Here is a 24,686-nt window from a genome sequence, read left to right on the forward strand (position 1 = left end):
TATTACTGTGTTAGATTATACTGGTAGCGTCTTTCATGATCAGGAAGTTACATCTCACTGCTTTGTAGCTCATTCATTCACTCGAATTACTGATGAAACAAATTTGCAGACAATCTCGGTTAATGTGGAGGAGGATTATCATACTTACGTTTGTGTGTTTGTGAGATCGACGCCTGCATGCTATATTATGTTTCGTTTTGAACTAATTTTATTGCAACAAGGTAGGCATGGCAATTTTACTATCTCAAATGTAGATTCAAACTGTTAAATTTTGTCTCGATTTTGTGTTCGAATATGGTTTGTTAAAAGAAAATCTTCATGACGTGCACTGGATAACTTCTTCGAAATTAATATTGCCTATTTGAATTAGTATTTTTCTAGGAAGGAATATCAATATGCCGTGGGAAGTTGGTCAAGAAAGTCCAAATCTTTTATCAAAGATTTGACTGTGCAAGTGGATATCCCCTAGCTACACATATATCTATTTTTTATTCCTTTTGAGGGGCAAATAGGGAACTTCGGACAGAGAAAAGGAGACTTTCTACACATATATCTATTTTTTATTCCTTTTGAGGGGCAAACAAGGGAACTTCGGATAGAGAAAAGGAGACTTTCTTATCTAGCGTCATTAAAAGGGTGAAGGAGCTGCACGAGAAAACGTACAGAGCGTTTTCGAGAAGAAGATATATGTCAAGCTTCGCCTGGGCTTGAACACGTTGATCTGTCCGTGATTTTATTTTATTATATCCAATTGTAAGTTGTTTATTTCTAAACAGCTAGGGTTTATGTATAATTTAGGTATGGGAAACACGAGTGTATTGAGCGATTGTAAATCTGATTTTCCGATTATAGTAAATTGTTCTTGCCGGCTCTTCCCGTGGATATAGGTACCAATATTTGGACCGAACCACGTAATCTCTAGTGTTCTTTATCATTCATTGTTATTTCTCTGCGCTTTTTGCAATGACTTATTTGTAAGATCCTAGTTAGTTTCCGCATGTTAATTTTTATAATAATTGGTATCAAAGCTTGGATCGGATATTACGGATTGTGATTTGAGGCTTTTTTTTTGCTTGTCTGATTATTATCTGGATATTCTGTGATTAAAATTATGTCCGGAGTGAAAGCTAAAATTGATAAGTTTAATGGGAGGAACAACTTTGAGTTATGGAACCTCAAGATGGAGGCGTTATCGATAACTCAAGGTTTAGCAGAAATATTGGAGGGCAAGGCCGAGTTGCCCGAAACGATGACAGATCCTGAAAAGGATGTGGTAATGAGGAAAGCTAGAAGTTTAATCCTGTTGAATTTATCGGATGAAGTGTTAATAGATATAGGCGAGAAGAAGGATACCGTAGTATTGTGGGCAAAACTTCATCTATGTAACGATGGGTTCAAACAATTGCTTATATATGTTGAAGAGAATGTTTCGGTTCGGATATACCGAAGGTACGTCTATCAGAACCCACCTAGATGAATTTAATAAACTCATGATGGATTTGAAGAATGTCGGTAAGACACTTGATGATGAAAAGCGGGGCATGATGTTGTTAGCTTCTTTACTAGAGTCATGGGAGCACTTTATCGATTCATTGTTGCATGGGCATACTATGATTACCTCGGAAGATGTAAAGTCCATCTTATTTTCTAAGGAGTGGCAGAGAAAGTTGCGAGATGACAATCTAGCGTAGGATGTAGCGCGAGGACTAATGATTCGGGGAAAAGAACAATGGCGAGGGTCTAGTAGCAGTAGAGGTAAAAATAGGTCTAAATCACGCCATAGAAAGTCCAAGGGACGCGTGAAGTGCTTTGAATGTCACGAGAAGTGGCACATTAGGAGAGATTGTCATAAGCTGAGAAACATATGTGATAAGTAGAAAGCCACAAGCAGTGTGGCGAATATTCTTGAGGAAAGCACTAGTGATGTAGAGGTTGTCTTGTGTGTGACTACGGGTTCGTCAAGAGACGAATAGGTGCTAGATTCGGGGCATTCTTATCATATAACATCTCATAAGAACTGGTTTACTACTTACCGGACTGCAGATGGTGGTAGAATTCCGTTGGGGAATAACGCAGCCTGCAAGGTTGTAGGGATAGAGACAGTTCGGATTCGGATGCATGATGATGTAGTGTGTACATTGACAGATGTGAGACATATATTGGAGCTCAAGAAGAATCTTATTTCTCTAGGGACGCTCGATGATATCGGGTGTAAGTGCACCGCTGAAGGTGAAGTGCTGAAGATCTCTCGAGGTGTCATGATAGCGATGAAAGAGAAGAAAGCAAGTTCTCTCTATCATCTTCTAGGAGAGACCGTGACAGGCGCTGCTGCGGTTTCATCAAGTGAGTCAGATTCTGATTTAACTCATTTATGGCATATGCGTCTAGGGCACATGAGTGAGGTAGGTACGATGGTGCCGAGTGACATGGGGTTGTTAAAAGGTCGGAAGACAAATAAGTTAGACTTATGTGAGCACTGCATCTTTAGGAAGCATCGCATGATTAAGTTTGCTAAAGGTATTCATTCGACCAGCAATCGGTAGAATACATTCGTTTAGATGTTTGGGGCCCGTCTCCGATTCCTTCGAAAGGAGGTGCCCATTATATGCTGACATTTATTGATGACTATTTCAAGAAGGTATGGGTATACTTTCCGAAGCGGATATCCGACGTGTTTGATCGGTTCAAGAAATTTAAAGCATTGATTGAGAAGCGATCAAATAAACATATCAAGTGCTTGAGAACCGATAACGGCATGGAGTTTTATAGTAAAGATTTTACCGACTTTTGCGAAAGAGAAGGGATTGTGAGACACCGCACAGCACCCGGGACATCACAATGTAATGGCGTGGCAGAGCGAAAGAACAAAACTTTACTTGAGCGGGCTCGGAGCGTGCTTTCGCATGCTGAAATAGGCAAGGAATTTTGGGCCGAAGCGGTGAACATGGCTTGTTACTCGATTAATCGATCTCCATCATATACTATTGAGTGGAAGATTCTAAAGGAAGTATGATCGGGGAAACCCGTTGATTATTCCAAATTACGAGTATTCGGATGTCTTACGTATGCTCATGCGAGTGATGGTAAGCTTGAGTCGAGGTCGAAAAAGTGCATATTTTTGGGTTATGCACATGGGGTGAAAGGCTACCGGCTGTGGTGCACCGATCCCGCATCACCCGGTTTTCTAATCAGTAGAGACGTAATCTTCGACGAAACCGTAATGCTTTGACAGAGGAGTTCTGAGACACAATCAGCAGAGCAAACAGATCATGGTGTCAGTAGTGAGGTGAAGCTTCGGGTGGAGACTTCGAAGACTTCGGAGGTAACAGATGTTGAGACCGTAGATGAGACTGCAGTTCCTAAAGTCGGTGATAGTGAACAACCGGTATAGTCGCAGCATAGTATAGCTGCAGACGGACAGAGAAGGTAAATTAAACCACCCGTACGTTATAGTTATACGGATATTGCGTATGCTTTGACTATAGGTGATGAGGTAGAGACAGATGAGCTTTCGTCTTACTCTGAGACAATAGCTACTTTTGAGTCATCGTAGTGGCTAGGGGCTATGAGTGAAGAGATGAAATCACTCCATCGAAATCGGACATTGGAGCTAGTTAAAGTACCCAATAGCTAGAAAATTGTCGGAAGTAAATGGGTCTACAAACGGAAAGATGGCACTCCTGGTGAGCGAGGTATAAGGCTAGACTTGTTGCGAAGGGGTATACCCAGTGAGAGGGCATTGACTACAACAAGGTGTTTTCTCTTGTTGTAAGACATACTTCTATTCGTGTTTTACTTGCCTTAGTTGTTGCATAAGATCTCGAGTTGGAGCATCTTGATGTGAAAACGGCGTTTCTTCACAATGAGTTGGAGGAGCAGATTTACATGAGGTAGCCAGAGAGATTTGCTATTTCGGGTAAGAAAGACCATGTTTGTTTGTTAAAGAAATTTTTATATGGGTTGAAACAGTTTCCTAGGTAGTGGTATAAGCGGTTTGACACTTTCATGGCTAGTCAAGACTATTCGAAAAGTCGGATGGATAGCCGTGTTTATTTTAGGAGATTGGAAGACATGTTTTTGATATATTTGCTGCTATACGTCGATGATATATTGATAGCAGCGAAAAATATGTCTAATATTGATGTGCTAAAGAGGCAGTTGAGCGCTGAGTTTGAGATGAAAGATTTAGGTGCTGCAAAGAAAATTTTGGGTATGGAGATTTTGTGTGACAGGATTGCAGGATTATTATGTCTGTCTCAAAAGAAATATATTGAGACAATTGTTGCACGTTTTAATATGCAATCATCGAAGTCCGTGAGTACATCATTAGCGAAACACTTTAAACTTTCAGTTAAATTATCACTGCAGATTGAGGAGGAGGAGGAACATATGTCTCGTGTTCCTTATTCTAGTGCCGCGTGTAGTATTATGTACGCTATGGTATGCACTAGGCCTAATATTTCACAAGCTGTCAGTGTAGTTAGTCGTTATATGAAGTGTCCAGGTAAAACTCATCGAGAAGTTGTGAAATGGATCCTCGGATATTTGAAGGGAACAACTGACGTTGGTGTAGTATACCGAAGGGACAGTAATGGCAGTAAGACCACCGGTTTTGTGGATTTTGATCATGCAAGTGACTTGGATGAGTGCATGTATTTAGCGGGGTACGTATTTACGCTTGCAAGTTGTGCGGTTAGTTGGAAGGCGTCCTTACGGGACCACGTTGCCCTGTCGTCGACCGAGGTGGAGTACATGGCACCGACCTTTATAGTGAAATAGGCGATATGGTTACGGGGTTTGCTCTTGGACTTTTGGTTAGAACAGAAAAGTGTTGATATACACCGTGATAACCAATGTGCGATTTATCCGGCATATAATTCGATTTATCACGAGCGAGCGAAACATATCAATATTAGGTACCACTTCATTCGAGATGTCTTAGCGAATGGTAAGATTGTTGTGAAAAAGATTGCTACAGTAGAGAACCCAACAGACATGATGACTAAGCCTGTTCCTTTGGCAAAGCTCAAACTCTGCTTGAGCACTATTGGCGTATGTAGAGAGTGATTGCCCAAAAGGGTGATGGAAGAGCAGCATGGATGATAAGCACTATGAGTTAGCTTCAAATATCGAGCTAAGGTGGAGAATTGTTAAATTTTGTCTCAATTTTGAGCTCGAATATGGTTTGTTAAAAGAAAATCTTCATAACATGCGCTGGATAACTTCTTCGAAATTGATATTGCCTATTTGAATTAGTATTTTTCTAGAAAGGAATATCAATATGCTGTGGGAAGTTGGTCAAGAAAGTCCAAATCTTTTATTAAAGATTTGACCGTGCAAGTGGATATCCTCTAGCTGCACATATATCTATTTTTTATTCCTTTTGAGGGGCAAATAGGGAACTTCGTACAGAGAAAAGGAGACTTTCTTTTCTAGCGGTATTAAAAGGGTGAAGGAGCTGCACGAGAAAACGTACAGAACGTTTTTGAGAAGAAGATATACGTCGGGCTTCTCCTGGGCTTGAACACGTTGATCTGTCCGTGATTTTATTTTATTATATCCAATTGTAAGTTGTTTATTTCTGAACAGCTAGGGTTTGGTATAATTTAGGTGCGGGAAATACGAGCGTATTGAGCGATTGTAAATTTGATTCTTCGATTATAGTGGATTGTTCTTGCTGGCTTTTCCTGTGAATATAGGTACCGATATTCGGACCGAACCACGTAATCTCTGGTGTTCTTTATTGTTTATTGTTATTTCTCGGGGCTTTTCGCATTGACTTATTTGCAAGATCCTGGTTAGTTTCCACGTATTAATTTTTATAACACGAACTACTTTGATAAACATATGGCCAGGCGGGGTGAGGCTTTGAGGCCCTATGTTTGGTCCGCCCACCGATCGAGCTAGGATTTTTTTTAGATATACTTACGAGTTTAAATTCATTCGACCGCGCCCGGCCTTTTCACGGGCGGGTTCCCAGCCATCTGCCCGATGATCAAGTCGACCTCGTGCCAATCCCTACTTGCGATCCCCGCGGTGCCTGTTCATATTGGATTCTGGGGGAATTAAGACTCACAATTCCAAGAGTTTTTGTGATGAGAATGTGGCAGAGTTTGCTGTCTTTGATGCGAAGGTGGGAGCGGGGATGGGCATGGCCGTCTTTACCTCTAGGGGTGCGCATGGTCCGGAGACCCGCCCGGTAGTCCGGGTTCCCAAATTTTCGAGACCAAGGATCGGATCGGGATCGGGACCGGCGATGCAGTGCGGTCCTGGTCCCGCCCCGATGGGACCACTAAAATCTAATCCTTGAAATACAATATGCTTCGATTGTATGTTAATTTACAATCTATACCTCCGGTTGAATAAAAAAACACAATGGTCTAGTTTGCTCACCTTCATAATAAAGGCGTATCTTCACATAATAATAGGTTTAACAATGATATTGGTCTGACCGCCGACACAATAGAGATATATAAATGACAGAATCGAAAAAACTTAGCTAGCGAAGACATACTAATAGTGATGTTGTTCACTAAATGGATTCCACATCGAAGCAGTGTACGTAAACAAAATACATGATTACTCATTGAAATGAACAACGAAACACATGAACAAGTAAGAAATTGCTACCGCTATATTAAATGAATCGATTGAATCATTTCTTTTTGGAAAGAACATGCCATAGTATACTCACCATACAATGTACTGGAAAAGACCATAATAAATAGGATATACTGTATTCATAATATTGATGGGTTGTTCGAGTTTTAAGAATGTACTGCCTAACAATGGAAATGGCTCGAGAAATGAACATTGAAAACAAATGAAAGCTTCATTTTTTTAATTGTATATATTGACACCTAATTTTGGTGATCTCGTATTTTGTTTTGTTTTATGTTATTTTATTTTATTCCGTTAGAATATTGTCTAATGGGTTAATTATGCGTTTTTGTGTGTTATATATATACATATATGTGTTCTCTTATTTTTATTCCCAAAATGAAAAAGAAAAAAAAAAAATATATATATATATATATATAAATCTTACAAAAAATTATTTAAAAAAAAAGAAAGAAAAGAAAGAAAGCAAAAAAAAAAAAAAAAAATTCTGATATGGTCAGCCTTGCCCGGGCCCGCTCGAGCGAGACTCGGCCCACGCTTTCTCTTCCTCTCGCGCGAAGTAGGCTTGCGTGGGCCAGCCCAAATGGGCTTCTTTTCCCCCAAGCGGACGGCCCACCTTTTCCTCTTATTTCCCTATAGGCCCAATTGCTTCCCTTTGTCCTTCCCGTCTAAGCCCAATCAAATGGCCCTCTTCTCCTTTTATTTCCCCACAGCCCATCTTCTCTTCTTTCTCTCTTTAGCCCACATCTCTCCTTTTTTTCATCCGAACCCCACATTCATTCCCCCACATCACTTTTTCTTGCACACACTCACGTCATTCACAATCTCACCGTATGCCTCACGTGGTCTCCCATTAAACCACGTCCACATCAATCGGAATTCATGCCCATCCGCATAAAAAAACTCGTTGAAGAAGGCAAGACCGGCATAAAAGGAAGGAGAGAGGGCGGGCTCATTTTTTCGTTCGGCTCCGGGAAGAAAGGGGTTCGGCGATCAAAAAATGGAGAGGAAATAGAGAAAAGGGAGAGAGAGTTGGAGTTGCAAGTTCGACTCCAAGAGGAAGAAGCGAGGGGTTCAAAAGAAAAAGGAAACGAACAGGGGGGTGCCGAGAAAAGGCTCCAAGAAGTTCCAAAAAGTTCGTTTCTCCTCAGCTCGCCAACCAAATAAGTTTCTTTTTTTCTCTCTTTAGTTTTTTTTTTTTTACCCGGATAGGATTGGTGTCTTTCTTGTTCATTTATTCTTCTTGTCTTCATGTAATGAATGTTTATATTGTTTTCTCTTAAACCTGGATGTGTTCTTATACCTTCATGGAGCCCACGTCCTTGCTCGTTAGTGTACCCCGCTTCGCTATAACATGTTTGCGATCGGTGCTTGTTGGCTTCTTCATGCTTGTGCACGCCGTCGTCTATCTTGTTTGGCCGAGAGGTTAGTCTAGCTGCAGCTCGTTTTCTCTTGCGTTGATGATAACTAGAGCAGTTTTGCGTCGCCTTTGGTGGATGGTCGGCCGTTACGGGTCGGCCGCGTCGGTTCTTGAGAGGGCTTTGGATCGCAAAGGATAGTTCGGATGAGCGCAGCGACCTTTTTTTAGTAGAGCAGAGGAGTTTGGGCGGGTTTGACGGGGAAGCCTAGCGGCCGACGAAGCCTGTGTCGGTACCAACGCTCCGGATCGGTGGCGACGCCAACGCGAACAGGAGAAGGCGATGCGGGATCGGATCAGTGGTGCCTTGCAAGTTAGTGTTGGGATTTGGTTGCAAGAAATCCCATAATAAGTGAATGAGAATGAAGGATGGAGAGTCCCAAATGGGAAAAGGAGTAGATGGAAGATGGGTTTAAATATTGGAACCTCACAAATGGGTTTGGGCCCCAAGGGGCACCCCACTTTTGTGGAAGGGAGAGGAACTACGCAAAGCTAGGTCGGCCCACGCGCGCGCCGCCGCCGCCGCCGCCCCCGCTCGGCTCGGTTCGGTTCGGGCCGGGCCCGGGTCCGCGCGTTCCATTATTTTTTTTTTATTTTATTTTTTGCTCTACTTCCTTTAAACCGAATGGACACGATTCGAACAGACACTATTGAAATTTTTTAAACTTCCTTCGTCCGAACAAATGTGTTTGTTCGGGAACTTTCCTTTGAACGAATATGTTTGTTCGAAAGGAGGTGTTTCGGTTCGTAATCCTTCATAGGCGAAACCGTATGGTTTCGTGACTTTCGTGATTCTTCATCTATTTGATTCACTCGTGACTCTTCAATTGTTTGTAACTATATATATAACTGTCAGTTTTTCCGAAAACATACAAGATCATCATCATTTTCTCGTCGCTCTCCTTCAATACATTCATTTGCTGCGATTATTTCTGCAAAATTGCGTTCGGTGGAATCTTCTGAACACGTACCATTTCGGAGGAACGAGATCCGTTCTATCCTGGGAGACAATCGTCCAATTTCCTCAGGTACTAATTGAGGGGGCGAATTTTGTCTTAAGGACACAACGACAATACGTTGGGCTCGGATCAACTTTTTGCATACTCATCCGCATTGGCTTCAGGTTAGTTGTTCGTCGTTCAATTGCAATTTCTTACATACGAACTTAGCCGACAACAATCTTAAGACAAAATTTTTCTTCTTTCTTTTGAAATGGTATTCTGTTTTCAATTCTGTTCGGTTCTGTTCGTATAATGATCCGAACTTAGTGCGTATTCTTATGCGTTGTTCTTTGAGTTGTCTATCAAATATTTATCACGCCGTTCGGAAATCTTGTATATTCCATAGTCGAAATTCTGTGACTTCGTTCATATAGTTATTTCATAGTATATACATTCTGTTTTATAGATTTTGTGATAGAAATGGCATCAACATCGATAACGCCTACACATATTCCGTCGGTTTCGACTCATGGAGAAAAGCCGGAAAAGTTCAATGGAACCGATTTCAAGAGATGGCAACAGAAGATGTTGTTCTATCTCACGACTTTGAATCTGGCAAGGTTCCTCAATGAGGATGCTCCTAAGTTGGATGAAGGAGAGGTAGACAAGGAAATGTTTGTTGCGGTAGATGCGTGGAAGCATTCTGACTTTACGTGTCGTAACTACATCCTTAATGGTTTCGACAATTCCCTCTACAATGTTTATAGTCCGCTGAAAACGGCTAAGGAATTATGGGAAAGTCTTGACAAGAAGTACAAGACAGAAGACGCTGGATTGAAGAAATTCATCGTCGGTAAATTTCTGGACTTCAAGATGGTAGATCATAAAACCCTCTTAAGTCAAGTTCGGGAACTTCAAGTGATTATGCATGACATTTATGCTGAAGGTATGATTTTAAGTGAATCATTTCAAGTGGCCGCTTTCATTGAAAAACTACCACCGTCTTGGAGAGATTTCAAAAATTATCTCAAACACAAGAGAAAGGAATTGTCACTTGAAGACTTAATTGTTCGATTGAGGATTGAGGAAGACAATAGACTCTCTGAGAAGAAAGTTGGCAAGAATCTGGAGAATTCAAGGGCCAATGTTGTTGAAGAAGGATCAAAACCCAACAAGAAGAGAAAAATGCCTAGCAAGTCGGGAGAGGGATTCACCCAAGGCCCGAAGAAGTTCGTTGGCAAGTGCTTTAAACGTGGAAAGTCCGGACATCGAGCCAAAGACAGCAGAGCCAAGAAAAGACAGAAAACTTAGGCGAATGTGATGGAACAAATTTCCAATGGCGTTGATGATATCAATCTTACTGCCATGATATCTGAATGCAACATGGTGGGAAACCCCAAGGAGTGGTGGATTGATACCGGAGCAACTCGTCATATCTCGTGCAAACAGATCGATGTTCTCGTCCTACACTACTTGTCGGGGTGATGAAAAACTCTATATGAGTAATTCATCAACCTCTAAGGTTGAAGGTGTCGGAAAGATTGCTCTGAAGATGACATCTGGAAAAATTGTGACACTAAATAATGTTCTGCATGTGCCGGATGTTCGCAAGAATTTAGTGTCTGGATCTCTCCTTAGTAAGAATGGCTTCAAGTTGGTTTTTTGTATCCGATAAGTTTGTACTCTCTAAAAATGAGATGTATGTAGGAAAGGGTTATCCGAGTGATGGTTTGTTCAAGCTGAATGTAATGATTGTTGTATCCAAGGATGATATGAATAAAATTGCTTCTACTTATGTGCTTGAGTCTCCTAATATCCGGCATGCTAGACTAGGACATGTTAATTATAAATCAATAAAGAAATTAATGAGTATGGGACTATTGCCGAAGTTTGACTGTCCAAGTGAAAAGTGCCAAATGTGTGTTGAATCTAAATTTTCTAAACCACCTTTTCATTACGTAGATAATAGAATCACAAAACCTTTAGATTTAATACACACGGATATATGTGATATGAAATCAATACCGTTAAGGGGTGGTAATAAGTACTTTATCACATTTATAGATGATTGTTCAAGGTATTACTATGCTTATTTGCTTAGTAGCAAAGATGAGGCGATTAATGCTTTTAGAACTTATAAATTTGAAGTTGAAACTCAGCTAAATAAGAAAATTAAAATGATAAGAAGTGATAGAGGAGGTGAATATGAATTTCCTTTTGAGGAAATATGCTCTGAGTTTGGCATCATTCACCAATTCACCGCTCCTTATACACCGCAATCGAATGGTGTGGCGGAAAGGAAAAATCAATCTTTAAAAGAAACAATGAATGCATTGTTGAATAGTTCTGGTTTACCGCAGAATTTGTGGGGGGAAGCTGTTTTGACAGCAAATTTTATTTTAAATAGAGTACCCCACAAAAGGACACAACAAACTCCCTATGAGAAGTGGAAAGATAGAATGCCTAACTTGAATTATCTCAAAGTGTGGGGGTGTTTGGCTAAGGTTGCGGTTCCTAAGCCTAAAAAGGTTAAGATAGGACCAAAGACTGTTGATTGTGTTTTAGCGGATATGCTCGGAATAGCAATGCATATCGTTTTCTTGTTCATAAGTCAGAGATCCCGGATATACATGTTAATACGATCATTGAATCAAGGGACGCTTCGTTCTTTGAAAATATATTTCCGTATAACATAGTATATGAACCAATTGATAATAATAAGAGGTCTCGAGATACTATATCTAGAAGTGATCCAATGGAGGATGAACCTAGACGTAGTAAAAGACAAAGGACTTCCACGTCTTTTGGACCTGATTTTTTAACGTATCTCTTAGAAAATGAGCCTCGGACATTCAAAGAAGCCGTGACATCGCCAGAAGCCCCATTCTGGAAAGAAGCTATCAATAGTGAAGTCGAATCCATATTATCAAATCATACTTGGGAATTGGTTGACCTTCCTCCTGGTAATAAATCACTACAAAGCAAGTGGATTTTCAAGAGGAAAATTAAAGCAGATGGTACTATTGATAAGTATAAGGCTAGGCTTGTGGTAAAAGGCTACAAGCAACGAGAAGGCCTTGATTATTTTGACACTTATCCACCTGTCACGAAAATTACATCTATACGGATGTTAATTGCTATAGCATGTGTAATGAGGCTTGAAATCCATCAAATGGATGTCAAAACAGCATTTCTAAATGGGGATCTAGAAGAAGAAATATATCTAGAACAACCAGAAGGGTTCGTTGTTCAAGGACAAGAGAAGAAAGTATGGCGGCTTATCAAGTCACTCTATGGGTTGAAACAAGCACCAAAACAATGGCATGCTAAATTTGACCAAGTAATGTTGTCAAATGGTTTTAAAATTAATGAGTGCGATAAATGTGTATATGTCAAGAGCACTCATAATAGTTTTGTCATTTTATGTCTCTATGTAGACGACATGCTTATAATGGGCAGCAACAGTGAAGTTGTTAAGGCAACCAAACGCATGCTCACAAGTAAATTTGATATGAAAGATATGGGGGCTGCAGATGTTATTTTGGGAATTAAAATCCATAAAACGTCTGAAGGATTAGCACTCTCACAGTCTCACTATATAGAAAACATTCTTGAAAAGTGCAAGAATCTAGACATTGTACCAGTAAAGACCCCGATAAATGTTAATTTACATCTTTCAAAGAATACTGGTGAAAGTAAGACTCAAAATGAGTATGCTAGTATACTAGGCAGTTTAATGTATGTCATGAATCGTACTAGGCTGGACATAGCTTGTGCTGTGAGCAAGCTAAGTCGATTTACAATTAGTCCAAATGAAAATCATTGGAAAGCTATGAAACGTGTATTGGGCTATTTGAAGCATACTCAAAACTATGCTTTGCACTACACATAGTATCCAGCGGTACTTGAAGGATCTTGTGATGCAAATTGGATAACCGGTACAAAAGACACAAAATCAACAAGTTGATATGTGTTCACACTTGGTGGGGGAGCGGTGTCTTGGAAATCATCTAAACAAACTTGTATAGCAAGATCTACTATGGAAGCAGAATTTATTGCTTTGGATAGAGCTGGTGAAGAAGCAGAGTGGCTTCGGAATTTTCTAGAAGATATTCCTAATTGGCCCAAACCGGTGCCGGTCGTGTGTATACATTGTGATAGTCAAGCGGCAATAGGAAGGGTAAGAAATGTCATGTATAACGGTAAGTCTCGACATATACGTCGAAGACATGATCTTGTAAGACAACTTCTTTCTAGTGGAATTATCACAATTGACTATGTGAAGTCAAAAAATAATATTGCGGATCCATTAACGAAAGGCCTAACTAGAGAGATAGTTGTGAAAACATCAAGCGGAATGGGGTTAAGGCCGATAAATAAGTCGTCATAGCGGAAACCCTACCTTGTTGATTGGAGATCCCAAGATCTAGGTTCAAAGGGACAACCAAGTTATGATGACAGTATAAAGTACTGTAAATTTTTACTCATTCCCGAATAAAGACAGTACTAATATATGAAGGCTAAGCGAAAGCTTTTAATGATTTTGAATTAAGAGTGCAATATATCGTACATTCAGAAATCACCTATGTGAGTGTGAAGTGAGGGCCGCTTCTGTGAGAATTGAAAAGGCCGAATTCTCTAAAACACTCATGAGACCAGGCGGTGTTCATGGCCAAAACGAACACAACAGTGAGAACCAATTTTGTTTGAGGGACAGTTGTGTGATCTTTATTGTCTAGGTTTACACCAAAGGTCGACAGTTCAAAGACATCAAGTCTACTGATTGACCGAGTAAGTCCGATAAATTTCACTAAGGAAAGTTCAAAGTCTCGGACTACTTATCCCGATGCAACGTTCTCTCGTGAAATAATCGCACATTGCATCTCATGCATATACGAAGAGTCATGATATTTGAATATCTCATTCATGTGGGGGATTGTTGGGATTTGGTTGCAAGAAATCCCATAATAAGTGAATGAGAATGAAGGATGGAGAGTCCCACATGGGAAAAGGAGTAGATGGAAGATGGGTTTAAATATTGAAACCTCACAAATGGGTTTGGGCCCCAAGGGGCACCCCACTTTTGTGGAAGGGAGAGGACCTACGCAAAGCTAGGTCGGCCCACGCGCGCGCGCCGCCGCCGCCGCCCGCCCGCTCGGCTCGGTTCGGTTCGGGCCGGGCCCGGTCCGCGCGTTCCATTATTATTATTTTTTATTATTTTTTGCTCTACTTCCTTTAAACCGAATGGACACGATTCGAACAAACACTATTGAAATTTTTTAAACTTCCTTCGTCCGAACATATGTGTTTGTTCGGGAACTTTCCTTTGAACGAATATGTTTGTTCGAAAGGAGGTGTTTCGGTTCGTAATCCTTCATAGGCGAAACCGTACGGTTTCGTGACTTTCGTGACTCTTCATCTATTTGATTCACTCGTGACTCTTCAATTGTTTGTAACTATATATATAACTATCAGTTTTTCCGAAAACATACAAGATCATCATCATTTTCTCGTCGCTCTCCTTCAATACATTCATTTGCTGCGATTATTTCTGCAAAATTGCGTTCGGTGGAATCCTCCGAACACGTACCATTTCGGAGGAACGAGATCCGTTCTATCCTGGGAGACAATCGTCCAATTTCCTCGGGTACTAATTGAGGGGGCGAATTTTGTCTTAAGGACACAACGACAATACGTTGGGCTCGGATCAACTTTTCGCATACTCATCCGCATTGGCTTCGGGTTAGTTGTTCGTCGTTCAATTGCAATTTCTTACATACGAACTTAGCCGACAACGATTAGGCGGACCAAAGCAAATGGATTCTGGTGGTAGTTGTTAGCGCCCGGAGGTGACGGACGGCGGTCGGGCGAGTCGGTCAACGACGATCGCGGATGGAGGCGACGCACACGTCAACACACGGTGACTGCGAATTTGAGGTGAGGCGACGCGAGGGCGAACAGAAGTGACTCGAGCTCGAGCCGAGGCGTACGAGTTCCGAACAGTGACGGCGCAAGTGGTGACTCGAGTCATAAGCGATGGCGCGGAGGTTGGATCTCGGCGTCGCGATCTTGGCGTCCCGTAAACAGAGCCAGATGGCTTCCAAGAAGACCAACGGGCATACCCTGGAGGCGTTCGATGAACGAGTCTCGGCGGTGCGGGAAAAAGGCGGGAGAAGTTTGTTGCGGTCGGTGATGTAGTGTTGTCGTCGAGTTGCAGAGAGGCGCGAGGGAGAAGACGATGAACAGTACCTGTGGGGACATTCCACGTTTTTTTTTGTTGTTGTTTGATTTGGGCTGGCGTGGATGAAATAAAGAGCAAAGGCTGAACCGAGTTGGGTTGGTCTAGAAGGGAAAAGAAAGGGATTTGGGCTTGGTTCGTTTTGTTCAAGGGAGAGGTTGGCGTGGGTTTTGGAAGTGGGCCTGTTCTTGGCTGAAGTTGGGCCAATTCCAAAATAGAAGAATGAAAATTGAGATTGGGCGTGAGTGAAATGGGCTAGGAGAAAATTTAGAGCCCAATTCAGTTAAAATAAAGAAAATTGGGCCTTTTTTTTGTGTGCCGACCGGGCCCGGCTCAAGTTCTCTCTCCCGGACCGGGTCAAGCCCAAATGACCTGGTCCAGTGTCCGGTCCGAGAAACCGACCCGGGCCCGGCTCCCTTTAATTAAATAATAATAAAAAATTAAATAAAAAAATTCAAAAAAAATCAGAAAAATTTCAGAAAATTAGAAAAATGGTTTCTTTGACCTTTTTACCCCTAATGTGAATTTTCACACCTCGGATTGGCATTGATTGAAAACCGATGTCCAATCCGGGTCGATAACTGTTGTAATTCAACCTCCGCGTTGAAATTGTTTGTTTAAATATCGCCATCATAGATTTGGTCCGCACGTGCTTATCCCGATCTTTATTTGGCATATTTACATGATTGAGTGTTTACATACACTGTCTTTTGAAAAATTTCCTGTTAATCGCTTTTCCTATCCGTTAGATTAAGGATAAATAGGTAATTGCACGAAATGATAGAAAAATATTATGCATGATCATTTAGTCCCGGTTAGATACACGATGAACTTAAAATAATATGCAGAATGTGTGGTCACCTTAGAGAATATCAACCGGTTAGGTATCGAAAGGGCGTTAATTATCTAGTTAACGTAAACAAGTTTCCGAACCTAGTAGCTCTGGTTGCGTAGGAATCGAGATAACCCTCCCGTGTCTCGATTGGTTTCTAGTCGACCCCAATAAGCTAGTGGCGACTCTTAATAGTATTTTATTTTGCTAATCGGAAAAAAGAAATCCTATGTCACGCGAGGTAGGATTTGGGAGAGTACACACCATTGATCTATGGCAATACCTCTAAATCCGCCGGACCCTCCGTGAGAGGCCGAAGGGGAGGTTGCGACAGTATATATCTATATATATAAATAATTATATATATTATGGGTGGTCCGGTCTAGGCGGTTTGGGTCGGTTCCATCCACCTGGAACCGAGGACCGGACCTCCTGGTCACCTGTCCCATTTATTGGGATCGGATCACCTCCCTCAAGGACCATATCAACTCGTTTGGTCCAGCCCCGGGCCGATCCGGACCGGTCTGGTCCAGTTTGTTCACCCCTATTTGCCTCTGCATTGCTCACCTTGCCTATCGCTCTCGAGTTCTTTGTGCGTCAAAAAACCCACCATTAGATGCAACGTTTGATACATCTTGCATGTCCCTATTTTATTCATGATTACGTACTAAAGACCTTTTGAAGCAAACTAGCTTGCTCAATTTCAATGTACCGAATTTTTATTTGGTTTCGCGGGCAAGTTATACTTTACGTCCCTATAATTTCGATCAAATTATTATGCAAATTTTGAACTTGAAGTTCATGCCGGGGTGGGTGGGTAGAGGGACATGGGTGCCTAGCATGGCACGATGCTCGTGCGATTGTTTCGGCCTATCTCATGCTTGGATGCATTCCTTATTTGTATGTATCTGATGTAGAACAGGTGACGTGTGATTTCTTGAAAAAACGTGATCGCTAAAAATCATGGCGATTCCACCGCTAATTCGTATTTAGGGCTGGCGAGCTCGGATTGTACTCGAATTTAGTTGGTGGCAAGGAAACGGGCCATCGATCAATACTCACCGCTTTTTTGTGACTAATGTCATATTTTCCTGTTTCGGAACCATTTAGATAGATTTTCGGGTAATTTTTCTATTTTAGGCAACTTTGCGATATATCCGATCGTAATATTTGATTCGATTTATGTTTTGATTTGATTATACTTGATTCATATTATCTCGTTTTATGTTATCCTAGTTCTCAAAGAAGTCCTATCTATATAAAGGACATCCACCCTTTGTAATCCACAAATTCAATTTATCAATTTCAGTCAATCTTTCGGGAAAGCTTTCTTGTTATTACTTTCCCTGCATCATTGGTATCAGAGCAAGGTTCTCCCTGCGACGATGACTAATAACGTGAATCGAAATACCTCCGTAGCCGAGGGCCATCCCGATGAGCTTGTTACATGAGAGGAGTTAACTCGGTTCTTTGAGGAAACTCGACGAACTCTGCGGGATAACCAACGGACGATGCAAGAATTGCTTGCCGCAATCCCTCTTGTCACCCCATTCTTGACCACATAAGGTTGTTGACACCTAAATTTTGATTTTTAGAAAAATCATTCGTATAAGCATAAAATGAGAGTTATTCATAATTCTCACAAAAAATAAATTTTCATGCATTGCATATTTAATTTTCATCGGTCAAGTGTACGTCATGTCAGCTAGGGCTAAAGATGAGTCAATTGAGCATGATTCCAACAGACGACCGAGTTAAAATCGACTCGAAAAGTCACTAGAGAGGGTGCAGAATTTTTTTATAATTCTGGACTCAAAATAGCCCATTTGAGCTCTTAAAATTGCAAAAAGGCCTTAATTAATTACCCATTTTATTAGTTAAGATCCAAGTGAGTCCGGAATCACAAAATGAGCCCATAAAACATTGAAAAGTAGCCCATTTCACCCCCCTTATTCATTTGGCCGAAAATTTGAAGGAATGCAAACCAAGTGAGACTCCTCAAAGTGCAGATTTTTTTTAATCCAATGGTTAAAAAGCTCAATCAAAGTCCTACTAGGACTCCCAATCTAACGGTCAACGTTCAATCCTATCTCCACTAGGTTTAGAATACTTGAGCTCTCTATAAATAGAGCCCTAAACCTAGGTGAAAGGGGGAGATTGATACACGTTCAGAAGTTTGGAGAGGAAAATAGGGAGGGGGCGAGAGCTTGAGATTTTTCTTTTGGGAACTAAAATCCCTCTGTTTCTTTCTCCTTGGTGGTTCTGCACGTCGTCCAACTTGCGTGCCCTCCACTGACGTTGCCACCTCTTGTTCCATAAGACCATAATTGAAGACCTTTTGTTGATGCTCCTGTGGAAGTCCTTGTCTCGAAGTCATAAAGAACTAGCAAATTCAAGAAGACTTCGTCCTGAGTCGTTGGTGCCTTGCGCGTGGAACAATAGTGGCTACCAGTCCCCAGACGTTGACTTTGCAGATCCACCGTCAATCGCATAGCCGCCTCAATCGGCCCACCGTTTAGCTCGTTTGCTCACTGTTTGAGGTGTTGTCCAACCTTATTTTCAGCTCGAATCGGATCTAATTTTTCCGACGAACTAAGGTAACTTCTATATACTTTTAGGATCAATTCGATACTGTTTTGAAGTGTTTGCAATGCTGTTTTGCCACTGTTTCCATGCTGTTTTTGTCCGAAACCAAGCTGTTTTCGTGTTATTCGTGCTACTAACACATGCAGAATTTTTCGCAAGCTTAAAGGTGAGATTTTGGACTATTGTTGTCGCTGTTTTGCATGAATTAGTCGCTGTTTTGCATGAATTAGTCGCTGTTTGTTTTCCGTTCTTCGACATGAACACTGAAAATTTTTACGGGAAAATTCAAGGAGCAAGTTTTGCATACCAAAACCCTAATTTTTATCATAAATTTTGAAAAGCGGGTTTAATTGGACTCATTGGACATGTTTTCAGAATAAAAAATCCTAAATCTAAATTAGGGAATTTTATTCCCTAATAGGCAACGTCTATGTTAAGTTGGATAAACTTGTCCGTCGCCGTTCGGATACGACCCTCCAACTTAGTAAAGATGGGAATTTAGTTAATCTGATCTATCGCCGTTTAGATCCGATTTGCTATCTTCAAAACGCCAATTTAGATTTAGGAATATCTTTTTTCGAAAAAATGCAAGAGGATGGGGTTTGATTCGTTTCGACTTATCCGGATTGCTATCTTGAATTATATGATTGGATTGATATTCCGCAATTGATTGGGATCTTGTTTGATTTAAATTTCCTGATAAACTTTAAAAAAAATCCTAAAAATTAGTGAGATATGGTTTCTTATAAACCATGTCTGATTAAATCTTTAGGAAGATAAGGTTTCCTAAAAACTTTATCTCATTAAGTTTATCTTGAAAATTTAGGTAAAGAGAATCAAATCAGAACATTCTTAATCTAGTCGAAAATTCAAAGAAAAGGAACGAAAATCAGTTCATTGTCATCTTGTGTGATTTCAGGATATCTCATCTTATTTGCGAAAAAATTACAAAAAAATCCCATGCATATCTTCATGTTATTTTTTTCACAAATCTCACGTTCCATGCATATCTATTCTGCATTATTTCATTTGTCTAGCCAAATTCACTTCATATATTTTCGAGTATCATATATTGCATTCCATATTTTCGAAATATCACTTGCATATCTTTAAGTTTTGTTTCCAAAAATAAAAATCTGCTCGTTTGAGATATTGCTTTATCTTTTGATCGCATCATATTTTCGTATACCATTTAGTCCTTCATCCATATTTTCGGAAATTAGCATATATCATCTATGCATTCATACTTTTGTATATCCCATTGGTTGTCTTCCATGTTCTAAAAATAACATTTTGCACATCTACATATCATATAACTTCACATATCATGTGTTGCATGTTCATGTTTTTTTTTTTTATATTATATTTACCATGTCATTCGCATGTCATGTAGTATCGCGTTTAGGACCATGCATTCTAGGTCAGTTAAAATTAATTCATATGTTTAAATCATTTAACCTAAAGTTGCATGTCACTTAGGCTAAATATAGTTTTCGTGTCAAATATAGTCGGCGTCATAGGATAGCTAGTTTCATGATTTTTGCACGCCATTAGGATAGATTATCTTACGTCATTTTGCATGCACTAATTAGTCATTTAAACTTTGCATATCATCGTTTGTCTTGGATTTTTGCATGAGCGTATCGTATTGTCATTTAGGTAGAATTCATTGTCATTGCAAGCATACATTCATTGCATTCATTTAAATAAGCGAACACACCAAAAAATTCATTCCATCATTTTGAACTTTAAAGTGAACTCAATCAAGTTGCCAAACCTAGGATTTTCATGAAATTTAAGGTACCGAAAGGGCATTAGCTTTAATTAGTTAATGTAATCAAGTCCCCGAATCCACAATCTCCGGTTCGTAGAAATAAGAATAGTCCTCCCGCTATTTTTATTTAGGTTTCTAATCAATCTACCCAAAATGGTTAGTGGCGACTCCAAATTCTAAATCGTTCTAATTAACCAAAGTTGCGATTTGGTAGGGCTTGGGAGAGTCCGTATTAGGTTAGTCATCAAAATTAACCCGATAATCCATTAGCCTGAAAAATTAATTTTTTTTAGGTCGCGACAAAGGTCTTGAGCCTTCTCCATCATTTTCTTGCCAAGTAAGAGTTACGCGAAATATATGTTACACTGAAAATGACTTTATCACAAGTGCAAAAACTGTAATGAAAAAAAGCCACAAAAAAAAAAAAGGAGGGGGGGAGTGGGGAAACCACTCATGCATGGCAAGTAGGTTCTTCGTCTTCAAGCTCAATCCCTTCCTCGGCCAGCCTCTTGTCTTTGTAAACGTACCATTTGGCGCAGACCAAGAAAATCAAGAAGTTGAGTGCGCTCAGGATCGCCAGGAGCCAGTAGAAATCGGACAGCTTCCCTCGGTTGAGATTATCAGCCAGCCATGGCTTCTTGTGCCCGGTCACCTTGTGGACTATGGTGACCAGGAGCGAGCTGACGAAGAACCCTAATGACAGGGTGCTCAGGAACAGCCCCGTGCTCATGGTCTTCATCCCTTTCGGGCACTCCCTCAGGAAGAAGTCCAGCTGCCCGATGTAGGTGAAGGCCTCGCCAGAACCCACGAAGAAAAACTGCGGCACCAGCCAGAACACGCTCATTGGGATCGCGTCGTTTGGGTCCCCTGTCACGCCGTGCGTCTGTGCGGCCCGCAGCCGCTTGATCTCGGTGAGGGCGGCGGCCAACATCGCCAGCACCGAGAGCGCCAGGCCGACCCCGATCCTCTGCAGTGGGGTCAGCCCGTGCGGGTTCTTGAGCAGCCGCTGGGCCGAAGGGACGATGACCCGGTCGTAGAAGGGCACGGTGAGGAGGATGCTGCCGACGAAGAAGGCGGTCAGGGAGGCGGCAGGGATCTGGAACGACCCGCCGATGTGGCGGTCCATGGTGGTCGCTTGGGAGACGGAGAAGGTGGTCATCTGGGCGTAGACGGTCCAGAACATGATGGTGGTGGCCCAAACGGGCAACATCCTCAGGACCAACTTCACTTCTTCCACATCGGTTAGTGTCGACAGGTACCATTTATTCGCCACGGCGGTGCCGTCGGGCATTTCCGACGGTCTGATCGCTGCCTTGTCCAAGAATCTGCGAGGAAGAAAAGTCACACGAAAAGGAATTCAATTATGAAACCCTACATAATTTCGGCGATTCGCAATTATTGGAACCATGGGCCAAGGCAACATGCGGTCGATTTCTTTCGGGCAAAAAGACATCATGACGAGGCAAACCTAATTTGTCCGAACTCGATAGGAAACTTATTGGGACTTAGTCGTGTGAAAGCAGACTTACAAGGCAGAGAATTAGGCACAAGAAGAAAGAGCAAGGCTTGAAAATTAAGCCAAAAGATAAAAGAGATAAAGGCCAAAAGGTCCATGAGTTAGCTGGGGAAGGTGGAAAGCGAGGGTGAGAAGCGAGTCGCTAGCTCGTGATTCCTCTTTCCAAATCAAGCACTCATTGATGTGTGTTTCAATCAATTTCTCCTTTGTTTTTTTTTACCCGCTATGGGAATGCGATTCTGCAGAAACAAACACCGAAAGCCAAATAAAAATAAGCAAGAACCCATGCAGAATAAAGGGTTTCTGTAGAATTCTCTATGTTGGCACGACCTAGTAATTTGGACCCCTCCTACATGAAAATTCACGAGGAAAGATACAAACATGCAATCAACATTGATCATAGAAATTAGCAAACCTCCAGCACATGAATGGACAGCTGGTTCTAGATGGATGAGCTATGGTTTTGGTCGTAGATTTTTTTTCTGAAATTTTTGCAGCTGGCACGAAATTGTAGAGCAACAACGTGGGAACATTCAAGCGATTCATTGAGCATGTCCTTTTTTTTATGGTTTAAATTCATTTTTATGTGCTAATCATTTATGGGGCGAATAGAGATACTTTTCTTTGTCCTTTTGTCCAAAGGTGGGGGGAGCTACTTTCCCTCTGCCTTGGGGGTGATCGAGGAGCTGTGGATAAAGTCAAGACAAATTATTGTCGCCATAGCATCAGCGAGTCCACTCCCACCAGTCAAAAAGAGTCAATAAACCAATGCACCAACACTGCCTGATGTAAGACCCCGCAATCAATAATGTACTGTTTTAACTACGACTTACAGATCTAAATTAGTCTGTCAAAAAAGCTAAACTTTTGTTAAAAGTTAGGCTTAAATTTGATAAATTTGCTTACAAGATGATCTATCTTTGTACAAAGGTTTAGGAAACTTTCTTAATGGTCTAGCAAAACTATGTCTCCCTAGGATTTGTTCCTATGACATAATAATAGTTTAAAGAAAGAGTCGGAACGATTTCACGCATTAATAAATTTAAAGTATGCGAGTTATAAGATTTAGGCTAATGAGAAAGTTTGAAAAGTAAATAAAATTGTGGACACACTTTGAAAAAAAAATGAGGATGAAAACGGGACCTTTCGATGGCTAAACGAACAGTTAGGAGACTCAAGTCAAAGAGAATTATGGATACCAACCTGAACTGCTTGCTGTGAGGCAGCTTCTGCTTCTTCTTCTTCTTCATCGCATTCCCATCGCCCGGCAGATCATCCACGTTGAAGAGCAGCGAGGGGTCCGACGGCAAGTCCGACCGCCTCTTCCTCCAGGCCGCGACGTACACGGAGGCGATCTGCGTCAGCGGGCTCCCCACGAGCTTCTTGAACCTGTACCTCCTCGTCCCGGACACGAACACGACCAGCCCGATGACGATGGCGCAGGCGCAGATCCCGTAGCCCCACGGCCGCCCCAGGTTGTCCTGTATGTAGACGAGGACGGTGACGGCGGCGAGCGAGCCGATGCTGATGAAGAAGAAGAACCAGTTGAAGAAGTTGATCATCTGGGACCGCTCCTTCGGGTCCGACTCGTCGAACTGGTCAGACCCGAACCCGGACACGCTCGACTTGAGGCCGCCGGTCCCGAGGGCCAGCGTGTAGAGCGCCGCGTAGAGAACCGTCAGCTGCGTGGCAGTCGCCGGCGCGCACAGCTGGTCGGTGTTGGGGGTGCACTTCGGGGGCCTCAAGCTCGGGATTATGGTTGATATCGCCAGGATTGTCACACCCTAATTAACCCCCCCAAAAAAAAAAAAAACATAGAGATTAGTGACAATTTGATTCCAATCATATTGATAATTTTTTTTTCTCTCTCTGAAACGTGTAAAGTTAAAATATGAACCGTAGTAATCGAGAAGAAGGTCTTACTGTTGCTTGAATTGTTGCGAAAATGGCTATGGTGAGGTACCTGTCTCAGCCAGGAAGAAGTACCCAAATTAGTGTTAGAGACCGACTCAAATAGATCCAACGGGCGGGTCGCAGCGAGCTTACCGGCCGAGGAAGGTGTCTGCGACAAAGCCGCCGAGGAGGCAGAGCATGAAGGAAGTGCCGAAGAAGTTGGTGACGATGTTGGCGGAGGTGGCATTGCCCAAGTGCATCGTCCCGGTCAAGTACGTCACCAGATTCACGGCTACCCCAAGCGTCGTTAGCCTCTCACAGGCCTCTCCTCCTTCAGCGAGAGAAAAAAAAAGGGGGAAAGAAAGCGCTCAAGAAATAATTGACGGAGCAATGTATTGGAACCAAACGATAGGAGGCAGGGTGTTTTCTTGAAGACCTAAGATCATGGCAGCGCTAGTCCAGCCGCCGGTGCGGGACCGATCGGCCGGGCGGCCCTTGTAGTCCCAGGCATCGGGGAGGGTCTTGTCGCCTTGTGCTTCGGGGAGAGACATGGCGGTCGCCGTCGATGAAGCGGAGCTGCTAAATAGTTCAGAAAATGAGTGTTCTTTCGTCACGCAAGAGAGAGAGAGAGATATTTGAACAGTATAGTGATGTACGAGAACATGAGATGGGCGGTCTCATTAAATGCTAGGAGGGTTTTTATAGTCGGAGGTCCCAAAGGCCCATGCCTTGAGAATAATCGAGCAATTTGCCCAATTTTTTTTTTCTATATCTTGAGGGGGACTAAATGACAAACGCTAATCCTCCATTTTTTAAGTTTAGCAGCTCTTAGGGCTCCTTAATTGGTAGAGGATTTCGAGATGTGGGA

The 24,686-nt window shown here is 41.8% G+C and overlaps 1 protein-coding gene and 1 long non-coding RNA gene across 2 annotated transcripts; one reads left to right on the plus strand and one right to left on the minus strand.

Moving 5' to 3' along the window:
- The first annotated feature begins 17,579 nt into the window (after positions 1-17,579).
- LOC115737018 lies at positions 17,580-20,822 on the plus strand. The gene is made up of 2 exons (XR_004014970.2): positions 17,580-17,615; positions 20,715-20,822. It is a non-coding gene; the product is annotated as an uncharacterized LOC115737018 (long non-coding RNA).
- On the minus strand, positions 20,712-24,438 carry LOC115737017 (protein NRT1/ PTR FAMILY 6.3). Its single transcript, XM_030668962.2, has 5 exons — positions 24,255-24,438; positions 23,972-24,149; positions 23,849-23,888; positions 23,129-23,709; positions 20,712-21,734 (listed from the first exon to the last, which is right to left on the minus strand). The coding sequence occupies exons 1-5, from the start codon at positions 24,367-24,369 to the stop codon at positions 20,861-20,863; spliced, it is 1,788 nt and encodes a 595-aa protein (XP_030524822.1). The 5' UTR covers positions 24,370-24,438; the 3' UTR covers positions 20,712-20,860.
- Positions 24,439-24,686: the final 248 nt, after the last annotated feature.

The sequence above is a fragment of the Rhodamnia argentea genome, chromosome 9 (assembly GCF_020921035.1).
Source record: "Rhodamnia argentea isolate NSW1041297 chromosome 9, ASM2092103v1, whole genome shotgun sequence".
Classification (NCBI taxonomy): Eukaryota; Viridiplantae; Streptophyta; class Magnoliopsida; order Myrtales; family Myrtaceae; genus Rhodamnia; species Rhodamnia argentea.